Consider the following 21,032-nt stretch of genomic DNA (forward strand, 5'->3'; position numbering starts at 1 on the left):
AATCCATCTCCAGTGATACACTCCCTTTCTTAATCTCTCTGTCCCTATCCTGAAAGCCAAATTTTGTACAGACATTTTTTTTTTTACAAACCTATCAATTCCCACAACTGCCTCGACTACATTTCTTCACACCCAGTCTCCTTTTCTCTCAGTTTCTCCACCTCTGTCACATCTGTTCTTCCAGGTTTTCCAGTCCAGATCATCCAAGATGTTCTCCTTCAAAAAAATGTAGCTTCGCCTCTACCACCATCGACAGAGGCTTTGCCAGCATTTCCTCCATTTCCCGCACATATGCCCTGGTCCCTTCTGCTCTGAGAGGCAACAAAAACTGGATTTCCCTTGTCCTTGCCTACCACCTAACCTGCTTCCACATCTATCATATTATCATCCACAATTTCTGCCACCTACAACGTGATCCCACCACCAGACACGTCTTCCCTTCTCCTCTCCATCTTCCATGGGAACCACAGGAAGTGCCACTCTTGCACCCACATCTCCTCCCTCACCACCATTTGAGGCCCCTATACAATCCTTCCAAGTGGTGCAACTGCAGCAGTCATTGACTGCATCCGGAGCTCCTAGTGTGGCCTTCTCTACATCGGAGGGACTGGAATCAGACTGGAGATCGCTTTGCTGAGCACCTTCGCTCTGTCTGCATCAATGACAGAGATCTCCCAGTGGCCAACCATTTAATTCTGCCCTCTACTCCTGTGCGGGCATGTCTGTCCGTGGCCTTGTGTACTTCCAAACAAAGGCCATTTGTAAAGTGGAGGAGCAATACCTAATATTCTGTCTGGGCACCCTCCTACTGGATGGCATTAACATCAATTTTTGCTCTCATCCCTATCACTCTGTCTTCTTTCCTCCAGCTCTCCACCCCCTTCCCTCTGCACTCACAGAGCCATCCTCCCTCCCCCTGTTTGCTGGCGTGCCCTCCCTTATCCTCTTGACTGTGGTGGGTCTGTGCTCCTTCCTCTGCCCCTCACCTCCCCCACCATTTTATTGAGGCACCTGCCTACATTTTTCCATACCTTGATGAGGGGCTCAAGCCCGAAACATTGGTTGTGCATCTTTATCTTTGCAACATAAAATACACTGTTTGACCTGCTGAGTTTATTCAGCATTGTGTTTTTACTTCAACCACGCTGCATGCAAGCTTTTGTGTTCTACTCTCTCTCCTTTCTTGATGCATCATTGAGCCAGAGTAAGATTTTGAACATGGTGGTTGTGTCAGGAATTTGCTTGTTTTACCAAAATCATAGTTAGTTAACTGAAAATCTACCTCTTTGATCAAGCTTTTGTTTCACAATCCAGCAACCCCAGAGAAGGCATCTGTCAAATTTTGATATTGCTCGGGTGAAGAACCTAGGGATATTTTTAGTCAAAGCTTGTGTTAAGAAACTGCACTTATTGCTAACAGTTTCAGTGGTTTGACTGGTTTAGGCTATTAATGAGATTTTATTGTAAATATGAATACCATATGTGTTATATTTACTTTTGGGTCAGCACACATCATACTGATTTATACTGACTGAACTTGTAAAGTTGTTTGATTTTTTTTAAATTCTGATGTGAAGGCAACATTTTGGCATTAGTGGGAATTAGACCATAGACAATGAAGCAGAAATGTTATTCATCCCATCAAGTCTGCCCTGCCATTCAGTCATGAGATGATCCGTTTTCTCACAGCCCCACTGCCCGGCCTTCTCTCCATGACCTTGATCCCCCAGTTAATCAAGAGCTTATCAATCTCTGTCTTAAACTGTATCTAGTGACTAGTTGTTTCAAATACAAGACACAAAAGGAAGTTTTAAATGCATTGTTTGCACTGATGTCCATCCTTTTTGAAATGAGCAGAATAATTTAGATGGTTCAAGTTAAATTTCCCAAGGATAATTTTGTTTCACCTGCACTGTGCAATTCTGTGAGTAAGTTACATCAGTGTCTCAGTCAACAGGTCTGACTGCAGCTCTCCAGGATGCCTCTGGGCTGAGTTGTCCTTCTTCTGTTCCCCCTTCCCTGCCAAGATGGTTGAGATTTCACTGCATACGGATTGTGAACACAAGATGTATATTCTGCAGATGTCCTTGCTGTTTGAGAGACTGAGCTGCTTTATTGCCTTAGGTTTATTGAAGATGTGAAAGGTGCCAGTTGTGACCAGGGACTGGACTTGCACAAGGATTGCAACATATTTGTTGTTGGTTCCTTCAGAAACTGCTGGCAAGTCCCCCTTGCAGAGCAGCTTGTCACAGATGTCCAACTGTTAAGTGCAGATGTCCAAGAGTAGGGGAAGAGGATAAACACCCAAGCTATGGGACTGGGTGACCATGGCAGGTGTATATAACACAATCCAATTCATTTCACTTGGTTCACTGAAGAAGCTTTTATTTTCATTATATGTAATCTTTTATTAATTTTGAGCACCTTTGAGTATTTTCTGTTTATTATTTTTGATGTTAAATTATTTGAGCAAGCTATAAATGTCATTGTTAGGCTTTTTTTTAAAAAAAGTTGTTCAAATGTCTGACTGGATTCAGTCAACCCACCAGGTCCATGTGACAGCTGTGCCTATCTACACGAAACCGTCTCTCCCTTTGACTCTTTTATACTTAACCTGTTCAAGTACCTGTCCACATGTCTCTTAAATGTTGTGTCAGTATGTGCCTCCACCATCTCCTCTGGCAGTGCATTCTGAATATTATCCACTCTGTGTGAGGATGAACCTCCCCCCCTCAGATCCCTTTAAATTTACTTCACCCTTGACTTGAGCTCTCTTGTTTATGATGCTTCTACCATGGGGATAAAAGGATTTTGGCTACCTTATCTCTGCATCTCATTCTAAATGTTCACCTCACTTCTTAGCCACCTTGGCTCCAAGGAAAATAATGCCAGCCTAACCAATCCCTTTGGAACAAAGTCCTTCAAACCAAGTAACGTCCTGGTCAATCACTTCTGCTCTCTCACCAGCACAATAACATTCTTCCTATCGTTTGTTGACCAGAGCTGCACACAATAACCTATACAGCTTTTAAAAAAAATTTGCAACATGACCTTCCGATTATTGTATGATGTGCCCGGGTGAATTTAGATTTTTTTGCATTTTAAATTGAGACAATCAGCATAGTTAATGGGCCCTTTCGGTCTACGAGCCCGTGCTGCCCAATAACACCCAATTGATTTAAACGCCCAGTACATTTTGAATGGTGGGAGGAAACTGGAGCACCTAGAGGAAACCCACACAGACATGGGGAGAACGTACAAACTCATTACAGACAGCGCTGGATTCAAACCTCAGTCACTGATGTTGTAACAGCGTTGTGCTAATCACTACGTTAACCATCACCCTAATGGAGACAAGCATTCCATATCCTTTCTTTATCTATCTATCATTTATATTTAATTTCAGTCTATTCTGAGTAAATTTAATATATACATTTTTTAAAACAATGACATGTTTGGCTGCAACAAGTAAAAATTTTGTTGAATGTGTTCTTCAATTGGGTGGGATGGAAATACTGCAAAACATATGTGCTCTTAAGAGGCACTTTAGGAAAAAAAATGATTGCATGAATGCCTCAAATTTCACCTCTACTTGTATGTCTAATTCTGTTACACAGGTTAAGATGTATTATTACTATTGCTTTAGTGAGATTATCCTCATGCTGCCATGGTAGGTATGTTTTCTTGGTGTTCCACCTTAATTGAATTTACATTAATAAAAGTGCCTGCTTAGAAAATGTGCCTTTAATCGCCAGTCCCATTGATTACATTTTTAAAACATTTCATTAGCTGTAAACAACAATATTCAAGAAAGGGGCAATGCAGTACTGTCATTGCCGACTGAGAGTTTGTCTTCCCTTCTTTGAGGTGATGTCACTGAGCTGCTATCTTGACTTGATTACATTGGGTCTTCGAGGATGTGAAAGGTGCTAGTTGTGACCAGAAATTTGACTTGCGCAAGGACTGTAACATTTTTGCCATTGATTCCTTTGAAAACTACTGGTAAGCTTCCTCCATGCAGAGCAGCTTGTCATAGATTACCAGTGTAACTCTATCTCGTGTCTCTGTGGACACGGGTTTGATCCCACCTGTGTGGTGTTTGCACATTCTGTAGCATGCTCTGATTTCTATCCACATCCCAAAATTGTGATAGTAAGTGAATTGATATTTTAAGTTGCCCCTTAGCACAATCAACAGAATCGAAAGGAAGTTGATGGTCTCAGGAGAATGATTTGCATTCCTGCAGTGAAATAAGAAGAGTGCATAGAAGTGATGAAATTGCTCTGAGCGCCAGCATGGGCCTGATAGGCAAAATGGCCGCTTTCTATTACTGTAATAAATAAGTTACAGAGTGGAATATACAATTGTGTCCTACCCTTTGGGCCAAATCTTCATTCAACCTGGCATCCAATCTTTCAGAATTTCTTTGAGATGTGTTAGAGGCATCAGAAAAGTATTGTTAATGTGTATTGAAGTATTTTTTTAAAATACAGTAAAGCCCCTGGTATTGAGCACCAATGGGGATTGGTAGATGCCAGATAAGTGTATTTTCTGGTTGCTTGAGATTTACTCTTACAATGCCTAACTAAAACAACTGCATTAAGAGCAATTTAAAAGACAAAAATACTATACTGTACTTATACTGAACAAACTTCACTTGCATGTGTAAACCTTAAAGCATTTTACTTTCATTTGTATATTCTTTGAAATTTTTAGTCCCATTCTTTGAAAACCTGCATCTGCAGGTTCCTCCCCTGAATCGAGCCGCCCGAAAGATGAACAATAACATTATAGATAATTAACCCCCCCCCCCCAAAGTTTACAGATAAAACCTCTGACCGTGGCAACTCTTACTATTGCAGAGATAAGGAGACACTTTAAGAGAGCCACGCCAACAGTGAGCAGGCATCTGACAGCTCTTCAACCTGGACGACACCATTGTTATTTCACACAATTCTATTCAAACAGCTGCTACCAGCAAAGCACGACCAAGGCACTCTACTGACTGAATATTTGCTCCCATCTTCATCAAAAGTTGGTGTTACTTCAGAGTACATTTATTTTTACAATTTTAAATTTGCGTATCTTTTAACCTTTTATTTTATTTTTATATATTTTAATTTTTAAAAAATTTCCTGAATTTTTTTGCTGGTTGCTTGGGGCTGCCAGTTGCTTGAATTTCAGAACCCTTGGGTTTCACTGTATATTCACTATTGTGGTACTGGAGATATGGTGGCCAGTTTATACGTGCCAAGGTCAAAGGCTTAGTTTATGAATGAGCTTTATCTACACCTGACAGGCTTGTGTCCAACAGGATGAACATTCGTGTCATGTAAGTGAATAAAAAAAAAGGAACAGGCCATTTAACTTTTATATTTCCTATTTACATTATATTGGAGGGTGGGAGTAGTTCTGATGGAGTGGAAATTGTTAGAGACCAATTAGAATGGATGGGATAATGAATTCCAGAAACCAGGTGGTGATGATTGAAAGAGATTATATTCAGAAAAATAGTGTAGGAGGTTGTTAATCATTTGCACAATACTTGCTGGGTGTATGGTCTGGAAGTATTTGTATTTCAATGTTTGGTTTTGCATTGCAACACAGTGTGGTTCGCCTACCTACTGATGAATATCAGGAGGTCTTGCTTACTGAAATATTAATGCCCTACATACTGTTAACACCATTATCACATGCAGCCAACTTTCACCTTGGGCAGTCCTTAAGGGTGAATCAATTCATCACCAGATGTGTGGTTTCTGAGACGGCTGATTAGACAGATGTAGCAACGCTTGCTGTGGAAATGGGTCAGATGACTCAGTGTAAGCTAGAACGTGCTCCCAACTAAGAGCTTCATGCTTCACGCTGACATCGTCTATGCTTCTTCTCCTATATATTTTATCATAAGCTAGCAATTGAGAATATTAACCTTTCTTCAAAGATCAAAATTCAAAGTTCATATTTATTTTCACAAAAGAGTCTGGAAAAACAACCAACTGAAAAACCTCACAAAGATTAACGTATACAGAGCAGTTGTCATACCCACACTCCTGTTCAGCTCCGAATCATGGGTCCTCTACCGGCATCACCTACGGCTCCTAGAACGCTTCCACCAGCGTTGTCTCCGCTCCATCCTCAACATTCATTGGAGCTACTTCATCTCCAACATCGAAGTACTCGAGATGGCAGAGGCCGACAGCATCGAATCCACGCTGCTGAAGATCCAACTGCGCTGGGTAGGTCACATCTCCAGAATGGTGGACCATCGCCTTCCCAAGATCGTGTTATATGGCGAGCTCTCCACTGGCCACCGAGACAGAGGTGCACCAAAGAAGAGGTACAAGGACTGCCTAAAGAAATTGCTTGGTGCCTGCCACATTGACCACCGCCAGTGGGTTGATCTCGCCTCAAACCGTGCATCTTGATGCCTCACAGTTTGGCGGGCAGCATCCTCCTTTGAAGAAGACCGCAGAGCCCACCTCACTGACAAAAGACAAAGGAGGAAAAACCCAACCCCAACCAACCAATTTTCCCTTGCAACCGTGTCTGCCTGTCCCGCACCGGACTTGTCAGCCACAAACGAGCCTGCAGTTGACGTGGACATTACCCCTCCATAAATCTTCGTCCGCGAAGCCAAGCCAAAGAGGACATATATGACATCATATACAACCCTGAGATTCTTTTTTTTCTGCTGGCCAGACAATTGCTACTTATCAGTACTTGTAGATTGTACTCAAGAAAAGATACCTATACAGAAAAATTGTGAACAAACTGTGCAAATGCAGAAATATACATATTCAATAATAAATAATATGCAATATAAGAGTTCTTAATGAGTCTGTCTGTTTTGTAAGAGTCTGATGGTGCAGGAATAGCAACTGTTCCTGAATCTGGTGGTGTGAGTTTTGTGGCATCTATGCCTCTTTCTTGATGGCAGCAGTGAAAAAAGAGCATGTCCTGGATGGAGTGGATCCTTGATGATTGTTGCTGCTTTCTGAAGGCAGGGTTCCCTATAGATTTTCTCGATGTGATGTTTGTGACGTAGTGGACTGTGTCAACTGTCTTTTGCAGGGCTTTCTGCTCAGAGGTATTGGGTGCTCTCATATCAAGCCATGATGCAGCTGGTCAGCACACTTTCCAGTATAAATCTATAGAATTTCTTTTGAGGAAGTTTTGAGAGCATGTTAACCTCCTGAAAATGACAGTTTTGGGTGCTTCCTGTCAGGTTTCTGAACATTGGATCTGGGTGAGCGTTAGGTAAGTGTGCAAACAAATGTTCTATGTTCTCTCATCCTCCCACTGGATCTGAAAGACATTGTGGAGACAGTGTTGTGATACCTCTTCAGAGTTTGAAAGTCCTCCTGTTTGTACCCCGTGCCTCTGAGAGATTCAGGAGAATCCCTGTATTTGGTGCTGCTTGATGTCTTTGAGAACACTTTTCCTCATTTGGACAAAAGTGCATGTGCACTGGAGACAATGGTGAATTTCCTTATCAATATCAACTTTGCTGGCAGATAGTTTCCAAGATTATGGATAGTGAACTCTATTTTCAGAATCTTGTTATGGATCCTTGTAGTTGAGGGGAGGGGCGTGTGCAATGTGTTCAAATGAGGGCAAGTCTATTCTCTTGTGGACTTCAGTGGATGAGGAACAGTGACTTGGAGCATTATCTTCAGGTGTGCATGTACAATGTGCTGCAACTGAGATGCAGTGGAGTGACACTTGTAGGAGGCTGAGGGAGCTGAATAATCTCACATTCACCGTAGCTTTGTTCCAAAAAGCAGCCTTTTGGCAGCAGGATGCAAAATTGCACAAGAATGATTATTATTCTGCTCAGAACTCCAGTTCTGGCGGAGAGGGGGTGGTGTGTGCTTTTTTAGTTAATACTGCATGGATATTGGGTCATGTTGACTTCCTGTTCCATTGCCTTAGAGCAAAATTCGATTAAATACAGACCCTTTATCTACCCCGAGTTATCAGTGATTCTCATCAGAGTTTATATCTCTCCCAGCAACAATTACAAACAGGCACTTGTGGAGCTGTATAATGTGGTCAGGAAACAAGAGAGGGTCCACCCCAATATACTGCAAACCTTAGTTGGTGACTTTAATCAGATCAATCTCAAGAAAACCCTGACAATTATCACCAGCACATAACCTGCTGTACTAGAGGTCCTAGCGCACTTGATCACTGCTTCACCAGGATAAGGAATTATCCCTGAGGCCGCATTTTGTAAATCAGATTACCTAGTTATGCTCCTTCTGCCTTTATAGAGACAGACCCTAAAAAGAGATCCAGACAGCCAGACGATGGTGGCAGGAGGCTGAAGAATGGTTACAGGACTGCATCGACTTAATTGGTTAGGATCTGAATGATGACACGAGTGTCTTGCAGACTTTAGACGAGTGTGTCCAAATTGTTTATGGTTTTTCCCAACCAGAAGCCCTGGATGAACAATGAAATCCAGAACCCAGTGAGAGCCAGATCACAGACATTTAAGTCACAGAAAACTACACAAGAAGCAGGTACAACCTACAAAAAGCCATCTTCCAGGTGCAGTGGAGATACTGGATTAGAAAACAAACAACAAAGGATACCCAACAGCTTTGGCAGAGTCTAAATGACATAACCTGCTACAAAACCAAATCTGGTGCAGTAGAAGACAGCAAGGCCTCACTCCCAGATGAACTCAATAACTTCTATGCCCGATTTGACCAACAGAATAATGAAGAGCTACTGTGTGCCCCCATGCCCCCTGATGATCCTCTACTGTCAGTATCCAAGGATGACGTGCAGGCTGCCTTCAGGAGAAGGAATCGAAGAGAAAGCATCGAGTCCGCTCATTCTTGGCTAAGCACTGAAAATCTGTTCTGACCATCTTACCAACATATTTATGACTATCTTCAACATCTTGTTCTGGTAGGGCATGGTACCCATCTATTTCAAACAGGTTTCAATTGTACTGGTGCCCAAGAAGAGCATGGCAACCTGGCTAAATGACTCAACCAGTGGCTCTCACATTCACGGTGATGAAGTGTTTTGAGAGGCTAGTGTTGAAGCACATCAACACCTGTCTGAGTGGTGACATGGATCCATTCTAATTTGCCTACCTCAGCAACAAGTCGACAGCAGATGCCATTTCACTGGCTCTACACAAAGCCCTGGAACATCTGGACAGCACCAATGCATACATCAAGATGCTCTTTATTGACACAGTTCGGTATTCAACACCATCATCCTCTCAAAACTGATCAGCGAACTCCAAAATCTGGGTGTCAATACACCAGTGTGTAGTTGGATCCTGGATTTCCTCCCCTCCAGATTACCATCAATGAAGATTTGTTACAAACATCCCCTCTACAATCTCTATTAGTACTGGAGTACCACAGGGTTCCATCCTTAGTCTCCTGCTCTACTCACTTTACACTAATGAAAGCGTGGCTCAGTACAACAATAGTACCATCTAAAAATTTGCATGGATCAGTGAGCAGATGGGTGATTCTTGATGTGACTTACTAAATCATATTCCATCAACATCTGTAGGACTGGATGAAACATATGTGATGTAGTATGTGGTCAGATCCTAGATGAACCCAAGTTTACCAAGTGGATGATCTGGGCTGGGGAAGGGGGAGGCTGAAGAATTCCATTCAAGATCAACTAAGGCAAATTTGGAGATAAGTGGGCTGTATAAAAAGGGGTGATAAATCAGCATACTGGAGGGAGATTGAAAACTTGGCTGAATGGTGGTGCACTCAATGTCACCGAAACCAAGGAGCTGATTCTGGATATTGGAAGGCAAAAACCAGAGGTGCACAATCCAGTGATCAATGGGGGTGGGGAATCAGAGTTGGAGAGGATGAACAAATTTAAATTCCTGGAAATCACTATTTCGGAGGACCTTTCCGGAACTCAACACACAAATGTCATCACAATGAAAATACATCAGCACCTCTACTTTCTCAGGAGTTTATGGAGGTTTGACATGACACTGAAAACTTTTCCACCCTTTCTTTCCTCTCCCTTTAATTAAGAGATGTCTATCTTCACTTGCCCATGAAGGAAGGGCTCAGGCCTGATCCATCGGTAATGTATCTTTACCTCCTATAGACGCTGCAAAAGTGGCCGAGTTCTTCCAGCATTTCTGTACAAACAAAGTAAGACAGCCTTGCCATCCTGCAAAATGCTTTATCTGTGTTTTTTATGTGAAGAAATTCTCATCGGCTGTGCAATTATACCATACAATTAGTGGTGTTCAGTGAATTTTATTTTGAAGATTTTCCCATTTTTCTGGGTTTTTTTTAATTAATAAAATTGCTATTAATGATGGGGAAGGTAGGCTGGAACATTGATGTAGGTTCGAGAGTTGCTGGCTCATGATTTGTGTAAACCTTGTGCACGTAGGGGTGTTTCTTTTTCTTGTTAGCGGCTAATTTGTGGTGTGAACAGGCTGGTGTTTCATTTGTAGAAAGCATGATTACCATTGAGGAAATGAAGTGCTTGGCTTTGTATAGTGAGTGGTAAGTTCCAAGTGCACTAAATATAAGCTGAGAAATCTATTTTAGTTTAGTTGGAGGGAACAGCTGCAGAGATCTTGCTTATCTTGAGCTGTTTTTTTCTGAACTGTACTATCTACCTTTTATTCACAGTAACAGAAAACAGTAGTTTTGGATGTTTTCAGCATATTTTACATCAGACAATTGTAGTTTGCTTAGTTATTGCAACTCATTGGAGGTAATGTATTTTAAAAGACTTTTTTTTAGGTATTTAGGATAAAAGTGCTAAAGCACATAATATATTTGGTCAAATTGACTACACTCCTCAGTAGTTAAGACTGCTGGTATATTTCCAACAGCATTAACTAGTTAGAATGAGTGTTACTCTTAGATGGCTCCTCAATAGGTCCTTTCAAACTGCAATGTAAAATGGGGTTAACTAGGCAATAAGCACAGTTCGTGACCCTGTTATATGGTGATTTGAAAGGGTCCTACCTCAGAGGTAGTCAGGAAACCCAGTAAAACTTACCCGGGCATCCTGGTCTGATGGTTTGAAAGGGGAAATGGCCGACCCCATTACTCTTGCATCACAGGGGAACCCCCCTGGCTGAGGTGCCGCTGCTGCGATCAGAGGGGAGAGTGGGGGCTGCAATCAGGGGGGAGAGGGGGGGATGGCGATCAGGGGGAAAGGGGAGAGTGGAAACCATGATTGGGGGGTAAGTGGGGGGGGGGACACCCGCGATGTGCCACTGTTGCAAATGCCAGAGCGGTTCCAGCAGTGTAGGGGATCATGGGTAAGGAAGATGGCCATTATTCCCAGACTCCTGCATTGAGCTGTAACTACGAACTGGAGCGGCACGTTGAACCACCTCCCCCTCCGTTCGCAGCAGCGGCACATCGCCAAAGGCAGGGTGTGGGTGGCAGCAATTGATGATGAGGGTAGTTACTGACGGCCAGTGGGGGGGGGGGGGGGGGGGGGGAAGACTGACGGCTGATAGTTCCCATGAGTGTGTAGCATGTCACTTACCATGTCATCGCAGGGGCGATTTAACAGGCAAGTTCATCTTCAATTTGAAAGGTGCATCCTGCATCCATGATCCAGTAATCGCACCTGGGTCCCAGGAGAGTTACCCAGGTGTTGCAGTTTGAAAGGGCCTAGATTTCTGCTTTTGACGTAAGTACATCATATAGCAAAGATAAAGATACATAACCAATGTTTTGGGCTTGAGCCCTGATGAATCACAGCATCTGCAGGCTTTCATGCTTTACTCCTCTTGCCTGTTTCTATTTGAGATTGTAATCCTCCATTTCATTTTGCTTTTGAGTTTCAAAATTTGATTTTAATATTTTGACTTGATCAGTCTAGATGGTTCCCAAGGAAGGCAGCAACTGTGTGGGATTGATCCACCTTTATTTACTGCTGAACTGATGGCAATATTACCCAATCATTGACTGTTAAAATGACTGGGGGCATTTATTTCTCACAGTGCCAAACACGAGCATGCAGTAAAGTGCTGGTCAAATGTAGCTTGCAGAGAAGTGGGATAGGGTTATGAGATCATGGATCCAGCTTCCTTTAACTTACTGACTGTTCGCAGAACTGAACTGAAGTCTTCAGATGTGTGTGCATTGTCAAGCAGAAGCAAATGGTGAAGTTTTGTGTGCCTGAATTTTGAACCAGGTAGTTAGCTATGGAAACTCCTATGATCCTAAAGGAAGCAAAATTGCTGGTCCCAATTCAAAAGCACAAAATTGATAATAGAAGAGCTGTGTGTAGGTACTGTACTTTGAACAACAATTTACAAAATCTTCAGGGAGTGCCTTTAGTTTTCTGATGTGATATATGTACTCAGATAATAAATCTGAACTTTGAACTAAAAACATTTTCTATTTGCTTATCAAAGAATGGGCAGACTGGCATTTAGATGGCATAATACATCCCAAAATGCTTCTCTTCCATGAAATCTATGAAAATCTGCTAATCAGTATTGTATGGATTAAAATCCCACAGTTAAATTGAATGAGATTGATCAGATAATCAGATTTTGGCATTACTGTCTGAATAAACCAAATAGAGCGTTACAGCACAGTACCGGCCCTTCAGCCCTTGATGTTGTGCCGACATTCCTACCAAAAAAAAACTAAACCCTTCCTTCCTTAAAACCCTCTATTTCAGGCATCCACAACTTGTGTATTTTTATATTAAAAAAAACTTACCCCTGATATCTCCTCTAAACTTTCCTTCCTTCACTTTGTACAGATGTCTTCTTTTGTTTGCTGTTCCTGCCTTGGAAAAATGTGTTGGCTGTCTACCTGATCTACGCCTCTCAGAATCTTATAGACCTTTATTAAGTAATCTCTCATCCTTCTTTGCTCCAGAGAGAAAAGTCCCAGTCTGCTAACCTTGCCTCATAAGACTTATTTTCCAGTCCAGGCAAACATCCTGGTAAATCTTCTCTGTACCCTCTCCATAGCTTCCATGTCCTTCCTATAATGAAGCTACTAAAACTGAACACAATATTCCAATTACTATCTTCATATTGGAAAAGGCTGACTAATGTGGGGAGGATATTTCAGATGTTGCTTCAAGAACGGAGGTAAATATATAATTTGAACATAATGCAGAAAAAGGCATTGCAAGATTCTTTGCATATAATACTCTGAATTTAAATGTTTAATTAAAGAAGCTATATAATGAAATGGAATTCACTGAAACAAGTGGACACTAAACTGGGGTGATTCTATGACTGGTTTCAGTAAAGAAAGACATGGACTCAATATATCAACACATTTGTCTGCCTTTTATGGCATTTTGCTCTTCAGTGAGAATCTGTTGAGCTAAATTACAGTATTAAGTGTTGGTAGTCTTAAACTTTGTATTGGGTAACTTAGTTGTGACTAGAAATCAAAGTAAGAATAGATGGATTCTGTTTAAGACTACTTTGAAGCATTTCCTGAGGTTATTGCTGAATAGATCTCTCACCCTGATGGCTGGATTTGGCACCTTTCCCAAATTTCAGTCAACATTGTTAATTAACAATTTTTTTGGAGGAAGAATGGTATATCAGAGGTTTATAAAAGAACTACATGTGCTTATAGTCTACTACTAATTGGAACTCATCCCTGAGGATCCATTTACAATTGAAACTGAGTTGTAGATTTCATAAATATTGGATTAAATCCAAGTTGTGCGATGGCTTTCATGTTTGAAACTATATTCCCAGATCCAATCTCCTCATGCCAAACAGCTTTTAAAATACTTTAGTAAATGACATCTTTCGTGCTATGCATCTCATTTGAAGATGGGACTGCAGTACTTGAATAACAATCACTACATATAGTGCAGGTACACAATTCAGCAAGTGGGGAGAGAGACAGGCAGCGCGAGTCGGGTGGGTGGTGGGGGGGGGAGGTGAGACGGCAGCGCGACTGAAAGGGGGTGGGGGTGGATATGGCAGCACAATTCGGGTCGGCTTAAATCTGGCTTTCCGAAATCCAGAAAAATTCAGAACACACTGTCCCCCAAGGGTTCTGGAAAAAGGATCGTGTACCTGTAGTGTAATTGTCAATCCTGTGTCATAGTTAACCCCCGTTTTTTTAATTTTTTGGCCCAAAAATTGGGTTTATATGAACCATGTGATAGTCTACCCCACCCTCCTCCGTATTTTTGGCCCCGGCCGCCTGCCCATCCGAGCTTCCGATGCCTCGACAACGGATCCTAGCCCCAGCTGCCCAGTCATCGGAGCTCCCGATGCCCCAATCATGGACTATCGTCCTGGCTGCCCGCTCATTCATTTTCCTGATACCCTGACTGCAGATCCTTACCCTGGCCACCTACCCAGCTGGCTCCCGACACCCCATCAGTGGACCCTTGCCCTGGCCGCCCACCCACCAAAGCTCCCCAAGCCCTTGTCTCAGCTGCCCACTCACCAGAACTCCTAACACCAGGAGAGCGGACCCTCGCCCTGATCGCCCGCTTATCCAAGCTCCCAGGCGCAGATCCTCTTCCTGGCCATCCAAGCTCCAGACACCTTAAATGATACACTTACCACTGTCAAAAGGATGACCCATGTAAAAGTCAACCCACCCCCCCCCCCCTTACTTTATTTGGTCTGAAAAAGTAGTCCAAAAAATTTGATTATAATATATAGTAATATTCATGTGAGGAAGTCATCCCATTTTGGTTCAGTTATGGCTCTAAAAGCACCAGAAGCAAATGTCTACTGATCCTTTGGGTTTTCCAGTGAGTGGAATTGCAGCGGATACTATGCTCTACAGCCACTTTGGGAATTATTCTTATTTTTATGCTTGTATCTTGCAGTGCTATGGAAGTTCAGGTACAGTGCTGCCCGAGACACTACTATTTATCTCTACCCTGGATGGAAGTCTACACGCTGTCAGCAAACAAACAGGTTCAATCAAGTGGACCCTGAAAGAAGGCAAGTATCGCATTCATCCTTTCAATGTACAATAAAAACCCCCGTTATCCGATACCTATGGGGTTGGTAGATGCCAGGTAAGTGAATTTTCTGGTTGCTTGAGATTGCATGTTACGTAGATTGGCGAACTGATGGGTGTGACTATAAATTGGGAGGACCTAGACTTCCAAACTTTAAGACATACTATTTATCAGCTTGAGCAAGATTTTTATCATTCTTTTTTGAAGAAGACATTCCCCGTTCTTGGATCTGAATGGGATTGAATTCAGTAGAAGAAACAGTGAAGGACTTTATTTATAAGTGGAATGTTAAGTTAATAACAAAAGACAGATAACCCTATATTAATACATATGATTAGAATATGGCAATAAATAAATAAAGTGTATTGGGGGAGAAAAAAGCAGGTATATCATTAAGAATACCATTATGTAAAAATGTATGGCTGCCTATGAATCTGGGTAACAAAATATTGAATTCAAGGCATGATAACAGAATAGGATATATTAATGATTGTTATATGGAGGGATCTCTTGTGTCTCTTGAATAATTAAGAAATAAATATGGAGTAGCTAATGGGACTTTTTATTTTTTCCAGTTAAGCTTGTTCCTAAGAGAAAGATGTGTGCCAAGTTTGGCCCTGCTTGAAATTAGTGAAATGGAACAAACGATTTGGCTGGGGAATACACCGAATTTTATAACTAAGGTGTACTATGCTCTCCAGAATGAAAGTGCGAAACCAGGTTTACAGAGATCAAGAGAGAGATGGAAGTCAGATCTAGGTGTTGCAATAATGGAAAGATGTTGGTGTGATTGGTGTTTGGATAGAATGACATTAATTATAAATGCAAGATATGGATTAGTGCAATAGAATTTTCTGCACAATTAATATTTCATACCATGGAAGTTGCATAAATCAAAATCTGAAATATCAGAAATGAGTTTTAGGTGTGGGATAGAAATAGGAATATTTTTGCATTCTGTGTGATCTTGTGTGAAGGTGAGACCTTTCTGGCAGGATATTACTGAAATATTAACAAAGATAACAGGGGTGGCCTTCACGAGTGACCTGGAACTTTATCTTTTAGGCAACTTCATTGAATTAAGTAATAAACTAACTAAATTCCAAATTTCATTTGTTAAAATAGTCTTAGCAGGGGCTAAGAAATGTTCTGCAATTACTTGAAAATCTGATTCCCCTCTATACATAGTACGATGGACTGCTGAGATAAATAGTTGATTACCTTTGGAAAAAAAATTACATATAAAAAAGAATAAATATGAGATTCATTAATATATGGAAAACATGTTTGGATGATATAGGGGCCCAATTATAATTATAAATGCTGCTATAGTATAATTGCAAGTGACTTCCCCATATAGAATTTTTGATGGTCATCGTAAATATGAGTCCTGATGGTGTGTGGATTTATACGGTGAAAAAGAGGAGGGAGGGAGGGGTTGTTTATTTGTAATGTAAAAATATTAGAGAGTTTTTCTATATGTATTTATTAGGGAAAAAAAACAAAAATAAAATCTTTTTAAAAAGTATGGAAGTTGACCTGTATGTGACTTTCAAGTTGGAGTGATGAGTATATTCAATGGGCAACCTTATTTGAGAGTAACTATTCAGAAAGCAGGCATCACATTGTGGTTAAGTTCTGAATTTGTTTCTGCTGTGAGTGGCTGTGGGGGTGGGGGTGGGGGGGGCGCCACGCTGGGGTGTGGCTGAGATGAGGATAGTGGGATACAAATACTGGAGTTCAAATCTCACCATAGCAGGTGTGGAATTTAAATTCAGTTAACAATCTGCTATTTGGGGAAAATAGAGGCAACTACTTTTAGCAAAGATTGCCACATCCGGTTCATGAATGATCCTCAAGGAGGAAATCTCCCATAGTCACTTTTACCCAGACTGCCCCATGTGTAACTCGGGCCCTTCCACTCCTCCCATATTCCACCACTTGCAAGGTGTTGACCGTTAAAATATTCCCGAAAATGGCCCAGCAAGACGCTTTATTGTAGCTGCCTTCTCAAGAGGCAGGTGGGGTGGGCAATTACAGCAAGCCTTGCTAGTGATGCCTAGATTCCAAAAAAATGTCTAGTTTAAAAAAAAAACACTTGAGAAGCAGAATTGAAACTGAAATGGCAGAAGAATTTAGCTTAGTCGAGCAGATCTGCAGAAAGAGAATGTTATTGATAATGACCTTCCTAGTTCCCTGCTCCATCAAGCTTTTTCTCTTTCCTCAGCTTCTGCTCAACTAGCTGAGAGTCCAGCATCTGTAATTTTGTTTGTTTCCACCAGAGGAGCAGAAGTTGGGATGCAGTTATGGGCAAGTTGTAATGCTGGTTTCATGTTCCAAGCTGCTGTCAGTGAACCACAGTTACCCTGCTTGGGTATGGTGCAGAAGGGATTTATTGGTATTGCAGTTTATTTCCTTAGTGCTTTTGGAATGGGTAAGGTTTGGGAGATGAAACTATTATTTGTTACTTTGATTAAAAATATCTATTATCTTCTTCACATATGACAGTCTGGTAGTAAAATGTACAATTTTAAGACTTTGCAAAATGATGCCAGAATAAAGTGAAAGTGTGTCAGACAGTGAGTGTATATAGGTGCTCGAGTACAAGCTGACTGAGTAATCAGGACAGCCATCGGTAACCATAGAATGACGCTTGTTTGTTATCCAATCGTAAATGTTGGAACAGTGCCAATGTACATTTCATGTGTTTGAGCAGGTTTTTTTTCATCTGATACGTATGAACTTCATGGAACAAGGTATTCTGGAAAATGGAAGTCACAAGTTCATTTCACTTAAAATTGCGTTTATCAAAACAAATTTGACCTTCAACTGCCCACAGCCAACATCTATTTAAAGCTGCCAGTTTAAACATTGAATTGTTTCTTGACATTCATTGCATTTAATCTTCAACTGTTTGTTGAAACTTTTGACTGTTTTCCCTTGTCCATTGCTAAAATCATCGATTGTTACAATTACATTCTGTGGGTACTAGCTGTTCCCATTTCTGTGGTTTGTATTTATATCATCAGTAGACCATTGGAAATGGAAAGGAGCACAGTTGTTACAGACTTGGTGCACCATGCCTCATGGCTCTACAGTTAAATAATTATGTTGTCTTTGTATTTCCTTGGAGCCAATCTTCCCACCAGCATTGCTAGTAAAACAAGAGTGAACTGAAGATGTTGGAATCTGAGGAACTCAACGGATCGAGCAGCATTGGAGGGAGATGTCTTGAATTGGAACTCTTCAAGACTGAAAGTGCAAAAGGAAATGGCTAGTACAATGAGGACAAGAGTGAGAGGGGTCTGACAAGGGCTTGTAGAAGAGCGGTGAACCAGGGAGGAGTGAGAATGATGGACAGATAGGGTGAGGGGGGGGAGTTGGGAAAGGCAGTTGATTGGTATGTGTTAGAAATAGGGAGTGAACTGAAATTAAAGAGATCGAGGTAGATACAATTACAACATTTAAGACATTGTACAGGTACATGGATGGAAAGGCCAACTACAGGTAAATTAAATTAATGTAGATGGGGAAACTTGGTTGACATGCATGAATTAAGCAGAACCAGATTTCCATGCAGTATAACTCTATGAATCCAAGAATTGTGTCCCTGCATTCAGAAGGGTAATGCTGGCATTTCCACAGAGCCAAACTCCAGAGTGGGTTTTTTACAACAAACCAAAATATGAATTGCCTATCCCTTTAATTGTATCAACTGCATGTACACTATACCATGCATTACAGTACTGAGGGAGATTTCAGTTTGAAGCAAAGGTTTGAATTAAAACCTTAGATCTGAAAGATACAGTAATATTTGAGCTTTGGATTCAGAAATGCTTATGAAGGTTGATTTGGAAAATAAAATAATGGATCATAATTATCCCTTTTTGATGGATTCATTTGGTGGTGAAAAATAATGACTGGCTTTTCCCTCCTCCTTGATCCTTTAACAAGTACCTTAAAACTATGTCTCTGCTTGTGTTTTGATTGATATTGGCTATATTTAAGCCTGAATCAATGCTATTTCAATTTTCAAAACATTTAACAATCCTAGTGCAAATAAAAACAACTCTAGTGTGTTAAATTGATCACTCTGACCATTTATACACCTGTCTGATGGCTGCTGTATATTGATAGAGCCCCATCCACTCACTAAATCACAGCCCACATTTCCCTTCAGATCCAGCTGCTAAGTGGTCCACCCAATAGTGCCAAGTCTGTATGCTGCCAACGGCCTTCTGTTGATGTTAGTGTTCTTCATCCAATCTAGTACATAGTATAAATCTAGTACAGTGTATATCATATTGTTCCAATAGGTATGATTATATCTTGGTTATTACTGCACAGCTTCTGATTTCTAATAAAACTGAATTTATTCATTAATTATTGATTTAAAACAAATTTGTCTCTTCACCGTTGTCTACTTTGAATTGTTTCACGTGCTTCTATTTCCTTACCTGGTTCTGTTTCCTTACCTGCTTCTCTATCCACACCAGACTTTATCCTAGCTCTGAGCAGCAGTTATAATAATACTTGTGTTTACAAAGCATCTATTATGGAAGCATGTCTATATCTGAACAAAATGTCCAAAGGAAGTATGGACAGCAGATAATCCTGACTTGACCAGAGAAAAATCATGGATGTGTAATTGACAATAATAGCAAGATGAATGAATAAGTAGTCTGCCCTGAGTAAGGGGGAGGATTTTGGTTGGAATGATAGTGGAATTTTATAATGGGATCCTTGGCTTTTGTCTGAATTACATGACTTGAACGTGTACCCTTCTTCTCTGGTATTGCAACCATTCTGGCATAGAATTGGAGCAGGATTTGAACCTAAAAATTGTCCTGCATGCAAAGATGCAAGGAAAATGAACTAAACAAACTTGTGGCCTACATCCTACTGAGTAATTAGTTACCACGTTGAATGATTTTTGTTCAGTAATTATTTTCACTAAATGGGTACCTGTTTGCTGGCTTGTACTCCATTCTGATTGAGATCTTGGTTTGGAGAGGGGGTCTATGGCTTTGTAACTTCTATGAATTTTTTTTAAAAAAAAGGACCTGCTTCAACATCAGGAATGTTATGGATTTTCCTTTGAATCTGTTTTTTTATGGGGTGTGATTTTTAAACTTGCTCCCTTTTCTCCTTGTCCTTTGCAGATCCTGTGCTTCAAGTGCCGATGCACTTAACCGAGTAAGTTGTGTGTTATCTGTTCATATCTAATATGCAAGGTATTGACTGATATATGTGTTCAAGATTCAGGGCTATACTTCTGAACCATTGCTCTTCCATATCTTGGTGCAAACTGTCATGCTTCACGTTTGTGTAAAATTTTGGATTGTGCTTTGATTTGTTGATGTATTTCTACCACCCAGAAACAGTCTCTTCAGTCTTCATTGTCCATGCTACCCATTACGTACTTACCTGTACTCATCTTATTTGCTAGCACTTGATCTGTAGTCTGCTATTCTTTGGTGTTTCAAGTGCTTCTTCAATTACCTCTTCAATTACTTCCAAAATGTTGAAATATGCAGCTGGTCTCACAGCACCAAGGACCCAGTTCAGTCTTGAATCTAGTGCTGCCTAGGTGGAGTCTGCAGATTCTCTCTGTGACCAGGTGGCTTTCCTCGGGGTACTCCAGTTTTCTCTTAGATTGCAAAGACAGCTGGTGGGTTAATTGGCCACTGTAAATGGCCTCTCGTGTAGGTGAATGTTAGAATATACATGGTTGTTGATGAATATGTTTGGAGAATAAAATGTGGTGGACAGTTAGTATAATGAAAACATTAATTGAGTGGGTCAAAGGGCCTCTTTTTCAGGCCATTGACTCTGAATAGAACCTTTCTCCACCACCACTTCAATGTTCCAAATTGCAAACACTCTGGGTGACAAAACATCTTTCTCTGATCCCCTCTAAACTTCTCACTTTTTAACGTATGGTTTTGGACACATCTGTCATGGTAAAAGTTTTATTTTATCATCTGTGCTATAGATGGATCATCATTTTGTGTATCTCTATTGGGTCTCTCTTTGGCTCCAAGTGAGCCAACCCAGCCTATCCAGTTTCACCTCAT

The 21,032-nt window shown here is 41.0% G+C and overlaps 1 protein-coding gene across 2 annotated transcripts in view; it reads left to right on the forward strand.

The window, feature by feature from the left end:
- ern1 (endoplasmic reticulum to nucleus signaling 1) overlaps window positions 1–21,032 on the forward strand; it is a 98,084-nt gene that overhangs the window by 11,389 nt on the left and 65,663 nt on the right. The window contains exons 1-3 of one of the 2 annotated variants that reach the window (XM_069929809.1): window positions 12,995–13,093; window positions 14,818–14,935; window positions 20,118–20,151. In XM_069929809.1, coding sequence (XP_069785910.1) covers window positions 20,138–20,151 — 14 coding nt within the window. In that variant the 5' untranslated portion in view covers window positions 12,995–13,093; window positions 14,818–14,935; window positions 20,118–20,137. Of the gene's footprint in view, window positions 1–12,994; window positions 13,094–14,817; window positions 14,936–20,117; window positions 20,152–21,032 lie in introns of those variants that run through there. The other variant, XM_069929808.1, reaches the window with a different exon arrangement.

This window comes from Narcine bancroftii, chromosome 3, assembly GCF_036971445.1.
Source record: "Narcine bancroftii isolate sNarBan1 chromosome 3, sNarBan1.hap1, whole genome shotgun sequence".
In the NCBI taxonomy this organism is placed as follows: domain Eukaryota; kingdom Metazoa; phylum Chordata; class Chondrichthyes; order Torpediniformes; family Narcinidae; genus Narcine; species Narcine bancroftii.